At 40.7% G+C, this 24,592-nt stretch overlaps 1 protein-coding gene across 3 annotated transcripts in view; it reads right to left on the bottom strand.

Annotated features, from left to right (window-relative positions):
- Nucleotides 1-18,753, bottom strand: part of Usp32 (ubiquitin specific peptidase 32) — a 134,194-nt gene extending 115,441 nt beyond the window's left edge. For 2 of the 3 annotated variants that reach the window (XM_052196929.1, XM_052196930.1), the window contains exon 1: nucleotides 18,571-18,750. In XM_052196929.1, coding sequence (XP_052052889.1) covers nucleotides 18,571-18,628 — 58 coding nt within the window. In that variant the 5' untranslated portion in view covers nucleotides 18,629-18,750. Of the gene's footprint in view, nucleotides 1-18,570 lie in introns of all 3 variants that reach the window. The other variant, XM_052196932.1, reaches the window with a different exon arrangement.
- Nucleotides 18,754-24,592: the final 5,839 nt, after the last annotated feature.

Genomic DNA, 24,592 nt, shown 5'->3' with positions numbered 1-24,592 from the left:
AGGCAGAAGGATATGAATAAAGGTCAAGGCCAAGCCTCAGCTTGGTATCCAAGTTTCAGGCTAGCACAGCTACAGCAAAACATTCTCAAACAAACAAAAGAAAAGAAGATCTAATTCTACTAGAGGAAAACCTTTTTTTGTTTTTGTTCCCTTCCCTCCCCCAGACAGAGTTTCTCTGTGTAGCCCTGGCTGTCCTGGAACTTAGAAATCTGCCTGCCTCTGTCTCCCAAGCGCTGGGATTAAAGGCATGTGCCACCACCGCCTGGCTGAGGAAAACCTTTTTATTCAAAGTCCTGGAGACTGCTTATACTGTTAAGAGGAAAATAAATACAAAACTAAAAAAACACTAAAGAAATACAGAGGTCCCAGTTAAAAATCAAAACAGAAGCTACAGCTGGGCAGTGGTGGTGTGCGCCTTTACTCCCAGCATTGGGGAGGCAAAAGGAGGCAGATCTCAGTGAGTCTGAGGCCAGCCTGGTGTACAAAACTAGTTCTAGGACAGTCAAGTCTACACAAAGAAACCTATTAAAAATGGGATATAGAACTCAACTGAGGAATCTCAAATTGCTGAGAAGCACTTAAGAGAAATGTTCAATATCCTTAGTCATCAGGGAAACAAAACAACCCTAAGATTCCACCTCATACCAATCAGAATGGCTAATATCAAAAACTCAAGGAACAGCAGATGCTGGCAAGGGTGTGGAGAAAAAGAAACATTTCTCCATTACTGGTAGGATGGCAAGCTGGTAAAAACCACTTTGGAAATCAATGTGGTGGTTCCTCAGAAATTTGGAAATAGTTCTACCTGAAGACCCAGCTATACCACTACTGGGCATATACCCAAAAGATGCTCCACTCACCACAGGGACATGTTCCACTACGTTTACAGCAGCCTTATTTATAATAACCAGAAGCTGTAAACAACCCAGATGTCCCTCAACAGAAGAATGGATACAGAAGATGTGGTACATGTACACAATGTACACAATGGAGTACTACTACTCTGCTATTAAATGGAGTACTACTCTGCTATAAAATGGAGTACTACTCTGCTATTAAAAACAATGACTTCGGGGTTGGAGATTTAGCTCAGGGGTAGACCCCTTGCCTAGCAAGCACAAGGCCCTGGGTTCCGTCCTCAGCTCTGTTAGAAAAAACAAAAAAAAAAAAAAAAAAAAAAAAACCAAGGACTTCATGAAATTCCCAAGAAAATGGATGGAACTAGAAAATATCACCCTTTTGTGTGTGATAAGTGGTTATTAGCAACCCCAAAGCTCAGAATACCCACCACATAGCCCAAAAACCATATGGAGCTTAAGAAGAAGGAAGACCAAAATATAGATGCTTCAATCCTACATAGAGCAGGGAACAAAATAATCAGGAGGTAGAGGGAGATGGGGACCTGGAGGGAGAGAGTAGGAAGAGGAAAAGGGGGGGGGGGGCGCAAGTACAGGTATTAGAAGGGACAGGAGAAAAAGTACAGAGGGTCAGAAAATTGAATAGAAACATGTAGCAGTGGGGGTTGGGGAACTGGGGGTTCTAGAAAGTCCCATGAGTCCAGAAAAGCCAGAGGTTCCCATGACCCAATGGCAATGACTTTAGACAAAATACCCAACAAAGGAGAGATAGAACCTGTAGAGACTACCTCCACTAGATAGGCATGGTCCCCAGTTGACGGATGTTCCTGTCCAAATGAAAGACAAAGCCAAAAACTGGAACAGAGACTGAAGGAAAGACCAACCAGAGACCACCCTACCTAGGGATCCATCTCATCTGCAAACACCAAACTCCCTCATTATTGCTGATGCCAAGAAACACTTGGTAACAAGAGACTGCTATGGCTGTTCCCAGAGAGATTCTACTAACCCCTGACCAATACAGATGCAGATAATCACAGCCAACCATTGGACTGAGCCCGGGGATCATAATGGAAGAACAAGGGGAAGGACTGAAGGAGCTGAATCGGACTGCAACATCATATGAAGAACAATATCAACTAGCTGGACCACCCAGAGCTCCCTGGGACTAAACCACCAACCAGAGAGTACACATGGAGGGAGCCAGGGCTCCAGATACATACATATGTAGCAGAAGATAGCCTTATCTGAAATCAACAGGAGGGGAGGGAGGCTTGATGTCCCAGTGTAGGGGGATGCTAAAGGGGTAAAGCTGGAGTGGGTGAGTAGGTAGAGGAGCACCCTCATAGAGGCAGAGGGGAGGAGGAAAGGGGGATGGGAATGGAGGGTTTATGGAGGGGGTAAGTGGAAAGGGGGATATCATTTGAAATGTAAACAAATAAAATGATTAATTAAAAAAGAAAAAAAAGAAAAACCAAAAGGTTTCTGGGCTGGTACCAGGGAGATGGCTGTCAGCAGGTCAGGGTGCTTACCACCAAGCTTGGTGACCTGAGTTCAATCCCCAGGTCACACAGGAAGAACAGACTCCTGGGGGTCATTTCTGACCTTCATACATATATTATGGCACCCTAGTATGGATAATCCCCTCCACATACAAATAAATAAATAAACCTTTAAAAAAAGAAAAAGGCTGTAGAGAGAGCTCAGTAGAACCTCAGCTATGTGAGTATGAGGATCTGAGTTCAAATCTCAGTGCTTATGTAAAAAAGATGTGCTTGAGGCTGAGGTTCATGGCCCCATGCACTTGAAAAGAAGAGTTTGAGGCCAGTCTGATCTACAAGGTGAATTTAAGGCCATCCAAGGCTACACAATGAACCTGTCTCAAGCAAACCAATCAACAAACTAAGGCTGGGCTTAGTCACACTGAGATCTGTAACCCTAGTGCTGTGGTGGGTATAGCCATGAGGCTCTCTGGGGATCAACCCAAATCTAGTTTCCAGTTCAGTAGAAGGCCATCTCAGAGGAATAAGGCCGAGAGTGAAAAAGCAGAACACTAAGCATCCTCTTCTGCCTTCAGCGAACAAAGACACAGGTACACACCAGCTTAAAAGCAGATCAAAACAAGAAAGAAAAACATGGCTTAAAAAAAGAAAAAATTCAGCCGGGCAGTGGTGGCGCATGCCTGTAATCCCAGTACTCTGGGAGGCAGAGGCAGGAGGATTTCTGAGTTAAGGCCAGCCTGGTCTACAGAATGAGTTCAGGACAGCCAGGGCTATACAGAGAAACCCTGTCTCAAAAAAAAAAAAAAAAAAAAAATCCAAAAAAAAAGAAAAAAAAATTCAAGAATTAAATCTTGGCACCAAAAACATAAGTCTAGGGACTTAAGAGTCTGCTGCTACTAGTATAAAATATACTATTTTGTGCTTGTCAACAATTTCCTCACACCTACCTAAACAGGGTTCTACACACAACCTCAAGATGACAACATTCTGAAGTTCTGTTACATAAAGCCAAACCATGTAAACAAGCTGGGTGTGGTGCCTCAAGTCTTTAATCCCAGCACTCAGGAGGCAGAGACAGGAAGAGCTCTTTGAAGCCAGCCTAGTCTACACACCAAGTTGCAAACCAGATAGTGCCAGTGGTACCCTGTCTCAAAATAAAAAAAATAATTAAAACAATGTAAAATTGTATAAACATTTCAAAAACAACCAAAGCAGAACAAAATAATTAAAATAAGGAAGTATCAACTTCAGATGATGCAATGACAAGTTTCTCAGAGAAAACCACACACGTTTCTCAGAGAAAAACACACAAGTTTCTAGTGAAAGACTATATATATAGATAAAACAATTTATAACTAGATCTGATGACAGCTATTTCACTCAGCACTTGGGAGGTAAAGCTGGAAAGATTAGAAATTCATGGCCATTCTCAATCACTTAAGTTTCAGGATAGCCTGAATTATATGAGATCCTATCTCAAATAAGCAAACAAACGTCACAGAATTCATGTCGCAGAATAAGAACTAGTTGGTAGGAGCTGGAGAGATGGTTGTGGTTAAAAGCACTTCCAGAGGACACAGGGTCAATTCCTACTACCCACATGGAAGCTCACAGTGTCCATAACTCCGGTTCCAGGGGATCCAACACCTTCACAAACATGTGGACAAAACACCAATATACTTAAATATAAGTTTATGTAGGTGGGTGTTTGTTAGGTTTTTGGGTTGGTTTTTTGATTTTTTTGTGCGTTTGTTTGTTTGGTTGGTTGGTTGGTTTGGTTTGGTTTTTCTGAAACAAAGTCTTACTATATAGTTTTGACTGACCTGAAACTGGCTATGTAAACCAGGCTAGCCTCAAGAGAACTGCCTGCCTCTGTCTCCTGAGTGCTGGGATTATAAATCATAAGACATCATTGAAAAGAGCAAAGAGTGAGCTAACAAAGTTTGAAATAAGAATACCAAATAAACTGCTGGGCTGTGGTGGCGCACGCCTTTAATCCCAGCACTCTGGGAGGCAGAGGCAGGCGGATTTCTGAGTTTGAGGACAGCCTGGTCTACAAAGTGAGTTCCAGGACAGCCAGGGCTACACAGAGAAACCCTGTCTCAAAAAAACCAAAAAAGCCAAAAGAAAAAAAAAAGTGTAAAGAATACCAAATAAAAGCAAATAAAACCACAACAAATATTCATTCCAAGAGAAAGAAAAGATGAGCCAAAAAAGTAATCATAGCTTGAGACATAACTTCACATGTGAATCACATTATATCATAAGGCAAAAACAATGACTATTTAACTAAAGCTACCATGCCACTATTGTTAGAATGAAGTAGCAGGGGAAGGGATGAGGGAAATAGTGCAGGATAAAGAGAAATGTAAGATTTATTTTGTTGTTTTGTTTTTGTTTTTTGAGACAGGGTTTCTTTCTGTAGCCCCGGCTGTCCTGGAACTCACTCTGGAGACTAGGCTGGCCTCAAACTCAGAGAAACCCGCCTGTCTCTGCCTCCCAAGTGCTGCGATTAAAGGCATGCCCCACCATTGCCTGGCAAGAAATGCAAGTTTTATTCTTATGCTTCTAAGAAAAGAATCAACAGAAAATATCTAAATCTGAATAGAACCAATATCAAATATCAAAGTTCAACTATGAAAATATACAATAGTCTTCTCAGAAGGAACAAAAAAAAAATGCCAAGACATAGAGAAAAGTGGTTCTCATTTAAATTTTTAAAGGCATATTATTCAACATTTGAAATGTAAATGAAGAATATACTCAATAAGAAAGCGTATTATTATTTATGTGTCTGTGTATGATGACAGGGAAGGGACATGCCCAAGACAGCCTAAGGAGGAGGTTAAGTGACAACTCTGTGGAGTTGGTTTCTCCTTCCACTTTTACATGGGTTCTAGAGCTAGAACTTAGGTCACCTATAGGCACAGCTATACATTTACCCAGGGGACCATTCTACTAGCCCACATCTAACAAATCTTATAATTTTGCTATTTTTATTATTTATTTTTAAATTTATACATATACATATAATACTGATTAAAAATAGTATTTGGAGCCATCATAATAGGTCTGTGGGTAAAGGCATCCATCTACTGCCAAGCCTGAGGACCTAGAGTTCTCCATGATGTAAGCAGAGAACTAACTGCCAGACAAGTTGTCCTCTGACAGTCAAACATGTGCTGGGGCACAAGTACACACCACTGCCTCCTGATACAGAAAATAAATAAAATGAAATTTTATTTCATTAAACATAGTATTTCGGGCATAATCCATGGTATTTTAATCCCAGCACTTGTGAGACAGAGGCAGGCAGATTTCTGAGTTCAAGGTCAGGTCTACAGAGTGAGTTCCAGGACAGCCAGGGCTATATATTTTTTGAAACCCTGTCTCAAAAAAACAAAAACAAAAACAAAAAAAGTAAATATTAATCTTAAAAGCTAATCTAAATATAGAAAGGTACATGGACAGAAATGACAATCAATATGTATTATTTTAGATTTCAAGACAAACAAACACAAGCCAGGTATGGTAGCTTACAGTCTCAGTACTGGGGAAGACTGAGAGAGTATTATTTTGTGCTCCAGGCCAGCCTGGAAAATACAGTCAGTTCCAGGAACACCTGGGCTACACAATGAGACCTTATCTTAAAAAAAAAAAAATCAATTTCCCTATACATTTATAACATTTCTAACCACTTTTAGTGCTTTCAAAAATAGGATAACAGTAATTCTTCCCATTATAACTCTGAATGGACTCACACTGTAAAGTCCTTTATACAGCCTCACACTACGATGCAAATAACTGCCTACATACAATATAAATTATTTTAATTATTACATTTTATTTGTTTGTATACATGTATGCCACAGCACATGTGTGGAAATCAGAGAACAATTTCAGAGAGTCAGTTCTCTCCTTCCTCTGAGTCCCAGGGAACAAACTCAGGTCTTCAGGCTTGACAGCAGGTGCTTTTCCCACTGAGCCCTCTCATGGCCCGATTTTGCTAGTTGTTGTTGAGACAGTCTAATTAATGATGTCACTCAGGCTGGCCTCTAACACTAGATCTTCCTGTCTCAACTTCCTAAGACTGTAATTTCAGATATTCATCATCATACTCTTCACCTTAGTAATTTTAACATTATTATTATTGGCCATGTAGAGGGATTATCTATAAATGTACTATGAAACATATAGCACATTGTTGGGATTTTATTACAGGATTAAATACATATATGCAAACCCAAGAAGTATACCTAGAATATATCTTTATTAATATTATTTCCCCTGTAGGTATAGAAGAACTAAGTAATCCCTACATAAAGCCAAACTTAGCACCACCTTTAGAGGCCAGATTAAGTTTGGTATGTCAGTTAAAACTGGTTATGAAATACACACACCCACACACACACAATCAGAAAAGCAAAAGAAAAGAGGTGCTAGAGAAGTAATTCAGTAGTAGTGATTACCTAGCATGTGTAAGGGCCTGGTGGATTCAATCACTAGCACTGGAAAAGAAAATGTTTATTTTTACCTAATGTATTTTTTCCAATAAATTTTTAATTTCTAAGTTAACTTCATATATGTGATGAAAAATAATAAATCAGATTATGTACTGCATTTCACATACACCCAATTTATTTTTGCCAATTATACCTGGTTTCTTATGAAAAGGAATGTTTTAAAAATGATTAAAACCTTAACTTCTTTGGAAATTTATATTATAATTGTCCTATACTGAAATAACTTAAACATTTATGCTTAATGCACAATATCGATCCATTATTAAATAAAGCCACTCAAACAATGGTCAAAATGTGTGCAAAGTTTTATACACACACACACTGGCATATCAGCCCACAGTACAGAAAATATTTCCTCTAATATATTAAGTTGTAAAGCACCTACTACCAAGACACAGAAACTTCTGGGAGAGATATAAGCTGAGTGAATTGTAGAACACTGTCCTAATTTGTGGAAATGGCTCCATCACCAGTATCACAAAAAAAGAAATGAAGCTGCCTGTAATTCCAGCACTCTGGGAGGCAGAGGCAGGCAGATTTCTGAGTTTGAGGCCAGCCTGGTCTACAGAGTGAGTTCCAGGACAGCCAGGGCTATACAGAGAAACCCTGTCTCTAAAAAACCAAATCCAAAAGAACAAAAAGGAATGAAAGAAGAGTTGGAAAGATGGAAAGGGAACACAGAGAAAGGAAAGAAAAGAAAAAAGAAAACTGAAAAGCTTGGGCCCACAGGTGGCTCAGTAGATATGAGTACTTGCAGTTACCCTGACTGACAACTTGTGCTCAGTCTCCAGAAGCCACATGGTAGAAGGAGAGGACCTATTCTCAAATGTTCTCTATCTCCACACTCTTGTTCATATGTGCATAGACACAAAAAATAAAGAAATAAATGTATTAAAATGTGAAAGATAAAAACTTCTGAGCAGGGCAGTGGTGGCCCACGCCTTTAATCCCAGTACTTGGGAGGCAGAGACAGGTGGATTTCTGAGTTCGAGGCCAGCCTGGTCTACAGAGTGAGTTCCGGGACAGCTAGGGCTATACAGAGAAACCCTGTCTTGAAAGAAACAAACAAAAAACAAAACAAACAAAACAAAACAAAAAAAAACTTCTGGAAAAGATGTAAGAATATCTGACAATCTCTAATAAAGTACACAAAAAAATTACTATAACAAAATTTGATGCGCAAAGAGCTACATTTAAACGGTTACACACATCATCTTAAAAATATTTCTTATAGCCGGGGAAAGAACTCTGGTAGAGTTCTTACCTAGCATGTATAAAGCCCTAGATTCAATCCAAAGCACCAGAAACAGAAAAAATAAAACAACTCTTAAGACTGGGCAGTATTCTGTAACTCAGCTCTAGGGAAAAGGCAGAATGACTGATACTCAAGATTATCTTCAACTACCTTGGAAATCTGAGGCAAGCCTAAAGCAAAAGATTCTGGAAAACATGTCATTTGCATCATTAAGAACTCCTCTCTTAGTGGGGTGAAGGTGGTGCACACCTTTAATCCCAGCACTAGGGAGGCAGAGGCAGGTAGATTTCTGAGTTGGAGGCCAGCCTGGTCTACAGAGTGAGTTCCAGGACACCCAGGGCTACACAGAGAAACCCCATCTCAAAAAACAAAAAAACAAAAAAGAACTCCTTAACTTCCATATAATCTCTAAACCATTAACACTAAAAAGCCATAGGCGCTTACAAGAAATTAATTTTTTTTTTTTTGGTTTTTTTGAAACAGGGTTTCTCTGTATAGCCTTGTCTGTCCTGGAACTCACTCTGTAGACCAGGCTGGCCTCGAACTCAGAAATTCACCTGCCTCTGCCTCCCAAGTGCTGGGATTAAAGGTGTGCGCCACCACTGCCCGGCATAAATAAATTTTTAAAGCAACAACAAAAACCACAACCTTAATCCCAACAGAGACAGATGTATCTCTCTGTGACGTCAAGGGCAGCCTGGTCTACGCAAAAATATAGAGCATTCCAGGACAGACAGGGCTGCACAGGAAAAAAATGTCTGTCTCAAACAAAAAATAAAAAAATCCAAAAGAATTCTCATCACTTATTTTTAAAAAGGAAAAGGGTGAATCAGGAGTCCAATATCATCCTTAAAGATGCCATCTTAGGTGACATGAGACCCTGCTTCAAGAACAATTACAAAAGTAAACATCCTATCTGACAGTGACAAATGCAAACACAGCAAGCCAGAACTGTGCTTTAAGAACAAAAAGAAAACCATAGTGTTTATAATGGCAAAGTATTAGGACCAAGAGTGGTGGTGAACACCTTTACTCTCAGCACACAGGAAACAGAAGCAGGCAGAGCTCAGTGAGTTCAAGGTTAGGCTAGCCTAGTCCATAGAGGTGCCAGGCCAGCCTTGGTTACAAAATAAGACTAAGTCTCAAAAATGAGTGAGAGAGAGAGAGAGAGAGAGAGAGAGAGAGTGAGTGTGTGTGTGTGTGTGTGTGTGTGTGTGTGTGTGTGTGTTGAGGGTGGGGTGGGGGGATAAATAGGCAGAAGTTTCAAACGGAAACTGAATAATTTGTGGGTCTTGTAGATCATTGTAAGAGGTACATTTTTGCCCAAAAGTAACAAACAAGCTTTAAATAAAGAATTTATGATCTGTTACTGTGGTGCAAGACTATAAACCCCAGCACTGAAAGAGAATTCAAGTTCAAAACTAACCTGGGATACATTTAAAAAAAAAACAAAAGGCAGGAGGGAAAGAATAACAAGACTCGGATTTTAAGAACCCAATGGCTATTGTGTAACTTTAGTAAGAAACAATGGCAGCTGAGACTAGATAGAGAAGAGGTAGCAGGTAGGAGAGCTGGGTAGAAATTAACAGAAAGGACACCAAATTAACAAAATAAGCAGAGGGGGAACTAAAGATATGCAGGCATGTCTATACTTTGGCCATAAACAATGGTGGGAATAATGGTGCCCTTTATTGTCATGAAAGAGTAAAAGAAGCCTATTTTAATAAAAGAATCCTTTCCACAAAGAAAGTTTCTCCAGAACCTTTCATACTTCATTATCAAGTCAACCACAGTGAATATTAAAAGACTTATTCTACCACATATGACAACATTCACCAATAATACCATAACTCAAAAGATTTAGACAAGAGAACAATTCCAAAGGCAACCCAGGCAACTTATTAAGAGCCTGTCTCAAAAAGCAAGCACTGAGCCGGGCCATGGTGGTGCACGTCTGTAGTCCCAGAGTTCTGGGAGGCAGAGGTAGGCAGATTTCTGAGTTCGAGGCCAACCTGGTCTACAGAGTGAGTTCCAGGACAGCCAGGGCTATACAGAGAAACCCTGTCTCGAAAAAACCAAAAAAAGAAAAAAGAAAAAAGAAAAAAAAAAGCAAATGATTTTTGTTTTAAAACATTTTTTTAAGCCACTGCCTGGTTTTAAAACAATTTAGTATCAAGGATGCCAAGTTGTAGAAAAGCTTGAAAACCAGTGGTGAACTTGGAATTTCATATTAATGATTATTAATTCCTAATAAAGAAAGGCATTAAGAGCTGGGCTTGAATGCTGATTATCTTTGAATAGGTCTTAGAACATTTAGGCCTCTAATTATAATAGTACATACTAAAGAACCTAGTTTTAGCAAGTTTCCGTGTCAATAATTAACTACCTACCACTAACTCTGTAAAGATCCACACTGATTGGCATTCAGAAAAGAGATGAAATAGTTCAGTCTAAACACAAATACCATGAGGTCCAAATGTGAAAAGCAGAAGCATAAATAAGTCCTAAAAAGAGAAGTCATGCTTCCTAGATACGGTATTTTAAAAAACCTGCCAGTCCTACTTAGTCTTTTAAATACCACTATAAACCACTAAACTGTGTAGTCTGAAACACGATCCTGCTTAAGTGAGCCAATCTAACCTTGAACTTAGTACCTTCTGCCTTAACGCCCAGAGTGCTATTATAGGGCTATACCACTGTTACTGTCATTCAAACCACCAGCTTCTAACTCACAAGTAAAAATCCCTTCACCATTGCAGCTGCTTAATATTACAACTACCAAACTGTCAGTCTTTATCTCTACTTCTAAAGAGATAGCCAATCTTTTATGGTTGCTTCAATAATAGTAATAAATTCCCTAACATCTCCTGTGATCTAGCATATATATAATCAAGTGCCAAAAATCTCCCTTTTCCAGAGAAAGTATCTGGCTATTATTCAGGCATCACAGTCCCAACTCTAAATTGCCCATCATTTTGAAAAGCAACCCTGAGTGTTGTCACTGTAAATAAACTCTAAGATAGAAAATGAAAAACAGCCGGGCATAGTGGCGCACGCCTGTAATCCCAGCACTTGGGAGGCAGAGGCAGGCGAATTTCTGAATTCCAGGCCAGCTTGGTCTACAGAGTGAGATCCAGGGCAGCCAGAGCTACACAGAGAAACCCTGTCTAAAAAAACCAAAAAAAAAAAAAAAAGAAAAGAAAAAGAAAACAGCTGGGCAGTGGTGGCACACGCCTTTAATCCCACCACTTGGGAGGCAGAGGCAGGCAGATTCCTGCCTGCCTGGTCTACAGAGTGAGTTCCAGGACAGCCAGAGCTACACAGAGAAACTGTCTCGAAAATACAAAAAACAAAAAAAACAAAAAAAAAACAAAAAAAACAAAAAAAAAAAAAACCCCGAAAAACAAAAAACAAACAACTGTCCAGTTTAGTAAATGGGAAGGTCGCTGACCAGCAAGTCATGTCACATCATTATGTTCATGCTCTAAACTGCCGGCTTAATCGGTGAATTAATCTCCTCTTTGTCACTCACATACCCCAAATGTACCAAGCCTATAAAGGGAGAAACATCCTCTTTAACTCCTTAGAGAATGCTATAGAAGCACATTAATTTAAAACTGCTCTATTTTTTTTCTTGTATAATGCTAACACCAACGAGTTTACTAACGAATTAAACAAGTTCAGGTGATGAAAGATTGGTGATTTAAGAGAAGAGAATAAATTGTGCATTACAGCCACCTGTGATGGCACACGCCTGTGATCCCAGCATGTGGCAAGCAGAAGTAGGAGGCCAGATTAAGTTAGCTAGCTATATTCAGCCCCAGGTCACAAGACCCTGTCTCAAATATACAAATACAAACAAAAACTAGTGCACTACAGAAAGTACCGACTGAAAAATTCAGTTTTCCCTTCAGAATGATGTACTATCTGGCAAACTACCTACTATTGTATCATAGTTACTATTAATCTAGTAAAAGTTTACAATTAACACTGAGAAGTTTAGTAAGCAAAATCTTACTTGGAACTTCAACTACTCCATGCTAAATCATTGTCTACAAAACCTAACTGCTAAAAGACTAGGAAAGTAAATTCCTTACAGGTAATTACTGAGCACACACTAGGAAATAAGTACAATGCTGTGGTACTTCCAAGCCATCACGGCCATTTACCCACATTCTACATCTCTCTAGTACTAAAGATACTATTATCAATTATCAATATGCTAAAGATCCTATATATCTGTAGTTTATAAATAATATATGTAAATAGTATTTAATAATTACGTATATTACTAAATATTTCAAATTATAACTACAGCTCTGATGTTTTATTCCCACTCCTTATAGTTTTTTTTTAGATTTTATGTATATGAGTGCTCTGTCTGCATGTACACCTGCAAGTCAGAAGAGAGCATTAGATCACATTATAGATTTTTGTGAGCCATATGGTTGCTAGGAATTGAACTCAGGACCTCTGGAAAAGCAACCAGTACTCTTATCCACTGAGCCATCTCTCCAGTCCTCCGTATGGAGGACATATCAATTTTAGTGAAAATTACTGACCTAGGCTATTTAATCCTATAGAGAGCGACTTAGTCATCTTTTTTTTTTCTGTGCCTTATTTTTAGCCAGTATTTATGAATGAGCAAAGGAACATTAAAATGTCAATCTGTGCTGAGCTACCATTCCTGGATAAGTGTAGCTACTACCACTCATCAAAGAATCCTCTATAGCAAATGAAGACAAACACAGAAAACAACTGAACACAATACAGAAATCAACAAATTATGGAGATCCCAGTCAAAATGTACGTGTCATAGTTTCTACATCCATGGCTCAGAGAGCATCAAAAAAAAGGGAAATGCCTTAAGCACCAAAAAACCAGCACAGCCGTAAAACAGTCTCTTCTAGAAAAGGCTGCATAGAGAATACCAGAACAATGGCAGTATCAATGTTAACATAAAGGGAGAAAATCTCACAGGGTTCTGTCTACCTCCCCCAACACCCTCAAGACAAAGAATTACAGGTAACTAATGATTGCTGGGAGAATTAGCCTCTCTCAGGGATAAGCCCTTCTACTGGTTCAATAAAGAGTGGTCATCTCTGAAACTATACACATATAAACAATAACAAACTTGGTAGGATACATATTTGTTCATATTCATGCACGTATACACATATATACTTAACAATAAAAATCAAAGAAAGAGGCCATAAACTTGAGAGTAAGGGGAATGTAGGAAGGTTTGGAAAAAGAAAAATAAGACAATTCTATTATAATTAAAAACATATTTGAGCCAGACAGTGGTTGGTTACTGTAAAAAAAAAAAAAAAAGAAAAGAAAAAGTGATTCCACAGCTGTGTACAGTGGCTCACCCTGTAATCCTAGCACTCAGGGGGTTAGTTTTGCAGGAAGACCAAGCAAGGGCTATAGGCCAGTGTAGATAACATAACAAATTCAAATCCAACCACTACAAAGTAAAGTTGCATCAAAAAAGCCAGAGCTAGAAGTGTTGCTCAGGGGTAGGGTCCTGCTTAGATGCAAAAGGCCCCAGGTTAAAGTCCCAGCACTAAGAAAGGCAGAATTAAGAAATCAATACTCTCTATACAGTCAAAAACTTTGGTGGTTGGGGGGCACTGAGACAGGGTTTTTCCTCTGTTTAACCTTGGCTGTCCTGAACTCAGATTCACCTGCCTCTGCCTCCTAAATGCTGGGATTAAAGGTAAGCACCACCTCCCCAGCTAAGAACATTTTAAATCTGTCAATTCTTGATTCAAATGGAGAGAAAGCATAATCCTATTTCCACAAAGATGAAAAGAAAGAGGTACAGAGAAGAAATAATTATGGAAAATATTTAATTTTTGTTTGAATTCTAAATGTTTATCACCCAACTTTTCTTTAGGTATGGTCTCATTGTGAAGCCCTGGTTGGTCTAAAATTCACTATGCAGACCAGCTGGCCTCAAACTCACAGAGATCTGCCTGTTTCTGCTTCCTGAGTGCTGGACTTAGTCAGATGCCACTATGCCTAATCCTCAGCCAGCATTTTTAATTGTTGTGCTCTGAAGACTTAGAATATGTTTTTAAAAATATACAAGTTTTAGTCCATGGTGGTGGTAGCGCATGCCTTTGGCCCTGGCACTCAGGAGGCAGAGCAGGTAGATCTCTGAGTTCAAGGCCAGCCTGATCTACAGAATGAATTCCAGGATAGCCGAGGCTACACAGACAAACTGTCTTCAAAAAAACAAAAATAAAACAAAACAACAACAACAACAAAAAAAATATGAGTTTCACCTTTAATCTTAGGATTTAGCAGAGGCAGGTGGATCTCTTATGGGTTTGAGGCCAGCCTGGTTTATATAGTAATCCAGGACAACCAGAGCTACATAGAGACCCTGTCTCAAAAAAAATAAAAATAAAAATAAAAAAATAAAAAAAGCTTCAAATGCTAGGAAGGCAGCTCAGATGGTAAAGTGCTGGCCATGAGAGTATAGGACCCATCCCCAACACTCAAGTAACAAAGCTATACATGGTAGCCTGTGCTGGTAACCCCAGTGCTGGGGAGGTGGACACTGCTGAGACTTCTGATAACTGACCTAACCACTGAGTCCCAAACTGGTGAAAGGTACCTGAGGAAAATTCATAGCTGAACTTGTTCACTAGCTTACCTATCCAAGTTCATGCACGAGTCTACACACACATACACACACACAGGGGAGGGAGGTTGGGGAGTACTGCATAAACTACAACCCAGGCCTGTTGGTAAACACCTGTAATCCCAGCACTAGCAAGTAGAGACTGGCAGAGCTATGAAAACTCAACACTATCCTGGTCTGTATAGTGAGTTCCAGGAAGAGAAAGGCTACATAGTTAGATCTTGTCCAAAACAATACACATATATATCACACACGAAAGATATAAACTGATGTAACATGGTAAAATAAAGACATGTCAAGCATTAAAGCTATTAAAGCTATTAATATTAAGCTATTAAAATTCTCAGTATCCATGAAAACAGGCATAATTCCTTAGATAACACATGTGTTCTTTAAGAGAAGGGGAGAGGCAAAACACCAAACAATGCTTATAAAATAAAAATAAGTAATTTAAGGAAAAAAAATTCAAGTTGAGTGAGTGTAACGGTAAAGGTGACCACTGTAAACCTAATAACCTCAGTTCACTCCCTGGGATCCAGGGAGCCACACAGTACAATGAGAGAACTGACTCCTGGGTCCCAAAAATACCTCCATAAATTACTATGGCAAGCAAACACATACAAACAAATATAATACAAATATTTTAATAAGTTAAGCCTGTTGCATGCTACTCAAGATATTTATGATATCCGCCACAAATAAAAGCTACCACTAACCCATCTTCTAAAAAATGTCTAAACTGTATACTTTCAGGAAAGTAAAAGTTGAAATAATTGGCAATCTAGGCAAAATAGGATATAAACCCAAAATTCATCCTAATTTCTAGAGCCTCAAACATAGACTCAACTGGCCTCTCACTCAGGACCAGTGTCATCTATCACTAATACTGCCACTTTACTAGACAAACTGTCTGAAATTTCTTGTTTGCATTAATGCATCAGACTTTTTTAATGTTGTGTAATTATGAACAGGTAGTGGGCAGTGCTCATTTAAATTAAAGCCAAAAGGGTCAAATAGTTCTAAGAAGCTTGTTCTATACTTGTCAAATCCTATCTGTCCAACTCTCCTTACACAATGTAAACAATAAAACTAATGTAAGTATTTGCACCTATTTATTCAGGTGCCCCAAAAGGTTCTCAAACCATTCAATAGCTCCAGCAAAATCTATCTGTAGTAAATTTGAAGTCTGACATCTAATTTGCATGTTTTAAACATAGCCCAGCCTACACTTAGAAACTATCAACTTGCTCCTCTTTGGTTTAATTTCCCAGCAACAAAACTGGCAAAAACAAACCCATTCAAACAACCTCTACTAAGACTTTAATTCATACTTTGCTACTTCTTCAAATATGCATTTTAAAATTTCACAGGCACATTTCATAACACATTAAACAAAAACCTTTCACCAGATCATTTTTAAATGTATTTATATTTTAAAATGTACAGTCTTGCAGGGTATGGAGTAGAATGCTTTTAATCCCAGCACTTGGGAGCAAGAGACAAGTGAATCTCTGAGTTTAAGGCCAGCCTGGTCTACAAAATTATGTTCATTCAGACAGTCAGGCCTCCACAGAGAAACCCTGTCTTAAAAAAAAAAAAACAAAAAAAAAATATACAGTCTTATTTGATATAAAGTAAATCAATAAGAGCAGGAATAAAAGTTTAATTTTAGAATTCTTACCACCAGGTATATCACTGGTATTCACACCCTTAAACTGACAGAACACTTCTGAGCAGCTGTGCCCTAGTCACTTGACTGTGCCCTATTTCATGCCATGTAAGCCATAGACTAACTGCCCCCTGAACAGTCAAGCTCAACAGCATTCAGGAAGTGACTGGTCTAGTAGGATTGGAAATAAATCAAGAATTTGTAATATTTCTCATACTAAAACAGAGAGAAAAAGTTCAAGAAAGATTGCACTTAAAAATAATCATCATGGGCTGGAGAGATGGCTCAGGAAGTAAGAGCACCGACTGTTCTTCCAAAGGTTATGAGTTCAAATCCCAGCACCCACATGGTGGCTCACAACCATCTGTCAAGAGATCTGACACCCTTTTCTGGTGTCTGAAGACAGCTACAGTGTACTTACATATAATAAATAAATCTTTAAAAAAAAATAAATAATCATCATGCCGGGTGGTGGTGGCACACGTCTTTAATCCCAGCACTTGGGAGGCAGAGGAAGGAGGATTTCTGAGTTCGAGGCCAGCCTGGTCTACAGAGTGAGTTCCAGGACAGCCAGGGCTACACAGAGAAACCCTGTCTCGAAAAAAACCAAAAAAAAAAAAAAAAAAAATCATCATGCTGATGTGGTAAGTACCACTAAATGCGTATTTTCCCTATTCTGCTCAGTCCAAAACTGATACAGCTATAATTCTGTATCTTATTTTCTATTTATTAGGTAGTGAGTCCAATGAACTTAATTCTCTTTGTATATGAACTAGATCTCACTTCTAAATCCTCACTTTAAAATGTCTTTTTCGTCATATTTTAATTTTCTATTCCAAGTTACTAAAAAACACCTGGCGCATGGCTGAATTTATTTATTTATTTATTTATTTATTTATTTATTTATTTTGGTCTTAGAAATCTGTTAACAGGGGTTGGGGATTTAGCTCAGTGGTAGAGTGCTTGCCTAGCAAGTGCAAGGCCCTGGGTTCGGTCCTCAGCTCTGTTTAAAAAAAAAAATCTGTTAACAATAATGTCTGGCCACTAATCTGCTTAATGTTTTTAACTTCTTACCAAGAAAATCCATTAAACATCAAAGAACTACAAGCACCACACAGACACACTCTCAAATCTCAGTCATGAAAAATTAAGTCACATTCCGGCCATAAACTGTGCAAGACACTTCCAGTTAGCATGAGCTTCACACCGACAACCTTATCAGAGTAAGTGGTAGGGGGTTGGGGCTATTAACAACACAGTGTGAATCAGAGCCAAGAACAGCAGCCGTCTAGGACTGACAGCAAAGCCAGGCTCTGAAGCGAGCTGTAACACAGTATCACAATGCTGGGTTTCCCAATGCCATTTTAAGGGAGCGAGAGGGTAAGAACTGGAGAATCAAGTGTACTAAAACCGTCTGATCAGTGTCCGAGGAGAGGAAACCTAAGACAAGGTCTTAGGGCAACATCAGCTGTCTAGTCTCTTCTCACCTTAAACACAACTTCACTCCAGATCGTTCTTAATCAAAGTCAATCGCTCAAAGGGTGAAGGGTGGCAGTAGTAAATGGAAGGACAGTCATCGCCCTCAAGAGAGAGGCAAAGACCCTGGGAACACCAGAGGTTCCGTAATAGGAAAAGACTTCCAGGAGCAAAACAGAACGCCCTGCCTTCTCTTCTCCAGCCAAAGCTGTTAGAAACCAGATTAGGATGTGGTCGGAGGCTTTTATTTATTTATTTATTTTTAATGAAAGAGTGATCTGAGAAAATGGCACTGAAATGAGGGGCCTGGAAGGGTTAAGCCACCCAAGAAGCGATGGTTAGGGCTTCCCTGTACCTAGACAAGAGATCAACGCCACCCGAGCGCACCGGCTAAGGCCAGCCAGCGCCCGGTACCCCCGTCACTGCGAAAGCTTCGCCCCCTCCCCTAGTGCCCCAATTCCCAAACACCGCTCCCACCTCCATCTCCCTGCCCTCGATATTCCTACGGCTGGCCTCCCGGTCCTTGGCCTGGCACCCCACGCCCCAACCTCCGCTCCCCCCCACCCCCCGGCCACCCACCCCCGGGCGCTCCGCGCTGGCCTCCCCGCAGCTCACTCGACCCCTCCCCCTCACCTCTCCTCAGCGCCTCCTCGTAGCTGAGGAATCCGATCCGTGACTCCTTGGCGCCCATGCTCCCCTCATCCCCTCGGCCGGGGGTCGGAGCCTGGTCTCGCCCCCACCCCCCTCCCGCCTTCTTCGCGGCGTCGCCGGCAGACGGTGTCGGCGTCCCCGGCCCCCTCCTCCCCCAACACTAACAAGTGCGGCTTCTGCCCCAGCGACTCCTCCCGACCGCCGCCGCCGCCTCCTCCATGCCGAGTCACGTGACCCGCTCCCACCCCGCCCCCTTCCCCTCCCTACTACTCCGCCCTTCTCCTCTCTCCTCCCTGCGCGTCTCTCCTCACTCCTCCTCTCCTCCCTTCCGCCCCCCCTCCCTCCAGCACCGCCGCGGGTCACCTGACCCGAGGCCCGGGACAGTTCCGGGTAATGGCCGCCCGGGGCCACGCTCCGCCCCCCCTCCCACGCTAACAGCGCGCAGGAGCGCAGGGGCGGGGCGGACTCGCCTCACGTAACGCGTCATCTTCGTCTTCCCGCCAATCCTAGGCCTTGAATCCCGCCGCGGCGCTCAGCGGCCAAGAGGGCAGTGACTTCCGGGGCGCCCGAGGACGGTTCTTCCCGCCCCCACGTTCTGGCGTTCGACGGGCGGGGCCGGAGCGATGACGGTTGGTGCTGCGGTGGCCGAGACCCACCTTGGAAGACTCGGGGAATGTTAGGGAGCAGGGGTCTGAGGAAAGCGGTGCGGGCCACCAAGGAGCGGGCAGGCGGGGAACCCCTAACGTTCAGTGGATGTTGACAGACGTGGAAGATGAGAATCTCGAGGCTTCTCTGAGAAGATACCATTTTTTCTTAAGGACAGGGCAGTGAACCTTGTCACAGAATTATTTTACCTTCTGCGCCTTCCCATTCTCCGGACCCGACTGCCTTAGCTTTTCTTTTAGAGGCCCAGCCACTGTGTCGGCCCATTTCCTTCCCTCTGAACCTATGGCCTCTCTCCCCCAATTTTTTAAAGTCGCCTTGAATGTGCTTTGGGTGTTTCTGACACAGGGTTCTGCTTTGTAACCCAGGCTGGCCTCGAACTTGGAGATTCGCATGCCTCAGTTTCCCATGTACTGATTCTACAAGAAGCACCACCACACCCGGCCCTACCAAACACTTGCCCTCTAGAAATGAGACAGTTCAAGACAGAGTAGCTTGCTTTAAAACATTTACATATGTGTGTGTGTATATATATAAATATATATGTGTGTGTGTGTGTGTACATACAGTGCATGTGTGAATTTAGCATTAAGAACACATTATGCAGTCTTAGTTTGTCTTCAGGACTGCTTGATCTAGTAGAGAACTGAAACTTTTTCAACAGTAATGCTAGTTCCTCAAGACAACTACATTTCTCCTGTGACTGGTTTATTTCACTGAACATGTCTCATTGTATTGTAGAGTATCAGGCTTCCCCATGTGGTTCAGCAATGACACTTCTAAGTACATACCCCCAAAGTATGTCTTTAACAGGATGTGTGAACAGCTATTTATGCACTCAGTGTTTATAGCAATAGTATATACAATAGTCAAAATGTTAAAAATGTCCAAAGTTAGTAAACAAAATGTGTATAAATACAATGGAATTTTTTCCATTTCCTTTTTCTGGGTGGGGGGACCAGTGAGACAAGTTCTAGCAGTTGCCTGGGCTGGGACTTGGGGCAGTCCTCCTGCCTCTGCCTCCAGATATTAGAAGCATGTGCCTGCCCCACACCTGGTTCCCATTTCCTTCCATTTTTAATTCTAATTTGTATCCGTCTTCACCCTGAAAGTCATAACATGAAGCTTCTCAATAAGGAAGCAACATTGAAAAAAATAACTATTTGGATTAGAGTAAACTGGAGGTGCCAGTTGAGTAATTTAGGGCCAGCAAAAGAATTTCAGTTCCTGAAGCCGACTGATTGTCACATGCCCTATCAGAGAAAGGTGTTTCTCTACTTACCTTTCCTGGTGGACCAGAACTACAGCTTGGCAACCTTAGTCACAACACTGCCTTTCCAGTTCTCTGAGGCAGTTAATAAGACCTGAGAGTAGTTGTATTACTAAAAGCCCATGAATCAGGAGGTTGGGGATACATTCCAAACCCTTTAATTTCCATGTTATCTGTTCAGTGTATCCCTCAGACAAAACAGTCGTCCTGTACAGTAAGAATTCTGAATTAGGTTATTTTGAAGGGAAACTAAAGATTTCAGCTGTGAGGAGGAAAAATCCTTAAGAGTTCAGATGCAAGATACAGGATGCATTACCACTTTATCAAATAGTACATTAAAATGATCTCTCTTTACTAAGCATGGGTCTGGGTGTATAATTGCACAGTTGAATTACAGTGGATTCAGAGCAAATTATTTTTCCCCTGTGGCACTACCCCACTTGAGAGCTGGGACTGTTGTGAAAATTTGTCTTATGAAATGATTACCACAAAAATATCAGAAAAGACTAGATTAAAACTTAATCAAGTTTAAAGTAATGCTAACACAGGAATTTTCAAGACTTTGTCCTTTCCTGGGAGTGTCAGCTTGCACCTATAATCCCAGTCCCTGGGCCACAGAGGCAAGAGAATCACAAAGTTCAAGGCCAGTCACATGTACATAACAATGCCCTGCCTCAAAACACAAAATAATATATATATATATACACACACACAAAAAGGTTTTATTCTTAGATTTTAGGCCTGGCTTCTCCCAAAGATCATAAAAATGTTTCATTCCATTATTACACATTATTGAAGAAAGCAGTGAGGATAGTTATGTCTGAGAATTTGAGATGTTAAGCTGAGATAAGAACTTGCCTCTGGTTTGTATCATAAGTCATGCAGTCAAATGTTAACCATCTCCCTATAACTTAAAATTGATACAATACTTATGTTTGATGATGCAGAAAATGTAGTTTCCTGTCATGCTGAAGGAATTCTATTAATCATTTAATTTGTTCAATTTCATTTAATCCATTGAAGAGTTGGCCAGCTACCTCACTTTAAGCATTAAGTTGTACTTAGGAAACCATGCCTTTAGCTGTAATTACATGCCTGTGAAAAGGTTATCTGTATAAAGATTTAAAGCATGAGAGATTAGCGTGTCATTTGTGCTTCTGAGTGGGCAACCTAAATGACAATGTTCCTTAGTTTGTACTCCGGGAGAATGACATAAGAGGAAGTCAGAATCCTTTTAGCATTTGCCAAAGAACCATAGCTACAATAGAGATAAGCCAATATAATAAAGGGGGTAGAGCAACCTGATCTCAGAGTAAGTAGACTGCCAGAGAAACCAGTGCCCTAAGAAGTCTGACTATCCAGTATGTGAATTGATTTTCAGTATTATGGACTTCTTACCTTATAGTTTACACAGTTTGAAGATGAAGACACTCGTATTATAATTGTATTTGCAGTATATCATTTCAACTATTTTATGCAGTTAATGCATCTCAAAAAATATTTTCTGCCTAGTACAGTAGCACATACTTTTAACCCCTGCACTCAAGAGGCAAAGGTATGCAGAATTCCCAGTTCCTGACCAGTCATGGCTAAATGATGAGTCTTTGTCTCCAAAAAACAACTTTTTAAATTGGCATTCAAGTGTCTACGATGTAAAGTCCACTGCTTCACTGAGTCTTACTCCCTAAAGGTAGGTGTTTTTCATGACTGAACACACACCTATTTTCCATGTATATACTATTGTACTCTTAGATACATCCTCTATAGTCTACATACTGAACTGAACTGCAGGGGTTTATTAATTTCATCCATTCCTGTATCTCAGACTTTTTTTATACAATGATCTTTGTTCTTTTTAGGTTGTTATTCTTTTAAACATGCATAAAATGCCAGTATTCTTTTGTTTTTTGGGGGGTTTTTGTTTGTTTGTTTGTTTTTGGCTCTTAGAGACAGGGTTTCTCTGTATCGTCCTGGTTGTCCTGGAACTCACTCTGTAGACCAGGCTGGCCTCGAACTCAGAAATCTGCCTGCCTCTGCCTCCCAGAGTGCTAGGATTACCACCGCCCGGCTCATAGGACAACTTTTAATCTTTTCCTTCTACCATGTGGATTCCCAGAATCAAACAAGTTGTTAGGTTTGGTGACAAGTACCTTTCCCAATGAACCATCTCACCAGCCCCAGAAGAAGGTGTGTGTGTATATGTGTGTGTTTATGTATGTGTTGTTTTGTTTTTTGAATTACTGTAACCAAGATAGGTCAGTGTGGGAAACTACAGTAGACAAAGGTATTAGTTCAAATCAAAGGAGTGGGTAAAGGAGGAAAGTCTGTGGGATGCAACTCTTTAAAGGACAAGTAAGAAATCAGCCTTTTATTCATGCCAACAAAGCCAAAGTGCCTACTGTTTGTTAGAACTGAGCAAGATAAAACTTCCCACATGGATTTTATGCTCTAGTACTAAAAAGTTTATAGAAAATTAATAGTGATTAGAAAATCAGCCCGGCAGTGGTAGCACATGCCAGCACTTGGGAGGCAGAGGAGGCAGATTTCTGAATTCAAGGCCAGCCTGGTTTACAGAGTGAGTTCCAGGATAGCCAGGGCTACACAGAGGAACCCTGTCTAAGAGGAAAAAAGGAAAATCAGTTAAGAAATTCTATGGAAAAAATTCCAGGGCTGGAGAGATGGCTCAGTAGTTAAGAACACTGACTGTTCTTCTGAAGGTCCTGAGTTCAAATCCCAGCAACCACATGGTGGCTCACAACCATCCATAATGAGATCTTATGCCCTCTTCTGGTGTGTCTAAAAACAGCTACAGTGTACTTACATATAATAAATAAATAAGTAAGTAAATACAATAAATAAATACAATAAATAAATAAATCTTTAAAAAGAAATTGCAGAGGAGAGAAGAAATGTTGAGACAAGAGTTACAATGTAAAGTAGCATGGGCAGGGTACAATAGTATGAAGGGGACAAGTGAAAAGTCCTGTAGATAGCCAAGGGGAGACAGCGAAGCATCTGGACAGATGTAATCAACAAAGAAGCAAGCATGGCTGCAGCAAGGAAAATGAGTATCAGCCATTCCTCATAAGACTGTGGATCTTACTCTTTAGAAACTAGGATGCTATTGCAGATTTCCTAATGAAAAATATGTTGTCTTAGTCAGGGTTTCTATTCCTGCACAAACATCATGACCAAGAAGCAAGTTGGGGAGGAAAGGGTTTATTGAGCTTACACTTCCACGTTGCAGTTCATCACTAAAGGAAGTCAGGACTGGAAGGAACTCAAGAAGGTCAGGAAGCAGGAGCTGATGCAGAGGCCATGGAGGGATGTTTCTTACTGGCTTGCTTCCCCTGGCTTGCTCAGCCTGCTTGCTCTCTTATAGAACCCAAGAGCACCAGCCCAAAGGTGGTACCACCCACAAGGGGCCCTCCCCACTTGATCATTAATTGAGAAAATGCCCCACAACTGGATCTCATGGAGGCACTTCCCCAACTGAAACTCCTTTCTCTGTGATAACTCCAGCCTGTGTCAAGTTGACACAGGAAACTAGCCAGTACAATTGACCCCTGTCAACTTGACACACAAACACATCACTATTAAGCCTCAACCCTTACTTTCTTATTCATCCCCAAGATCTAAATTACTTTAAAAGTCCCACAGTCTTTACATATTAAAAGTTCAATCACCTTAAAATGTCCAATATCTTTAAAATTCAAAATCTTTTAAAAATTCAATGTCTCTCAACTGTGGGCTCCACTAAAATACTTTCTTCCTTCAAGAGGGAAACATATCAGGGCACAGTCACAATCAAAAGCAAAACTCAAACTCCAATGGTTCAATGCCTGGGATCCAGCTCACGATCTTCTGGGCTCCTCCAAGGGCTTGGGTCACTTCTCCAGCTCTGCCCTTTGTAGCACATAGCTTGTCTTCTAGGCTCCAGCTGCCTGTACTCCACTGCTGCTGCTGTTCTTGGTGGTCAACACATGGTACTGGCATCTCCAAAACTCTGCTATCTTCCTCTGTAATTAGGCTTCACCAATAGCCTCTCATAGGCTCTCTTCATGGTGACAA

The sequence above is a fragment of the Apodemus sylvaticus genome, chromosome 10 (genome assembly GCF_947179515.1).
Source record: "Apodemus sylvaticus chromosome 10, mApoSyl1.1, whole genome shotgun sequence".
NCBI lineage: Eukaryota > Metazoa > Chordata > Mammalia > Rodentia > Muridae > Apodemus > Apodemus sylvaticus.
Note: the sequence above shows the minus strand (reverse complement) of the source record. Positions and strands in the feature narration are given on the sequence as shown.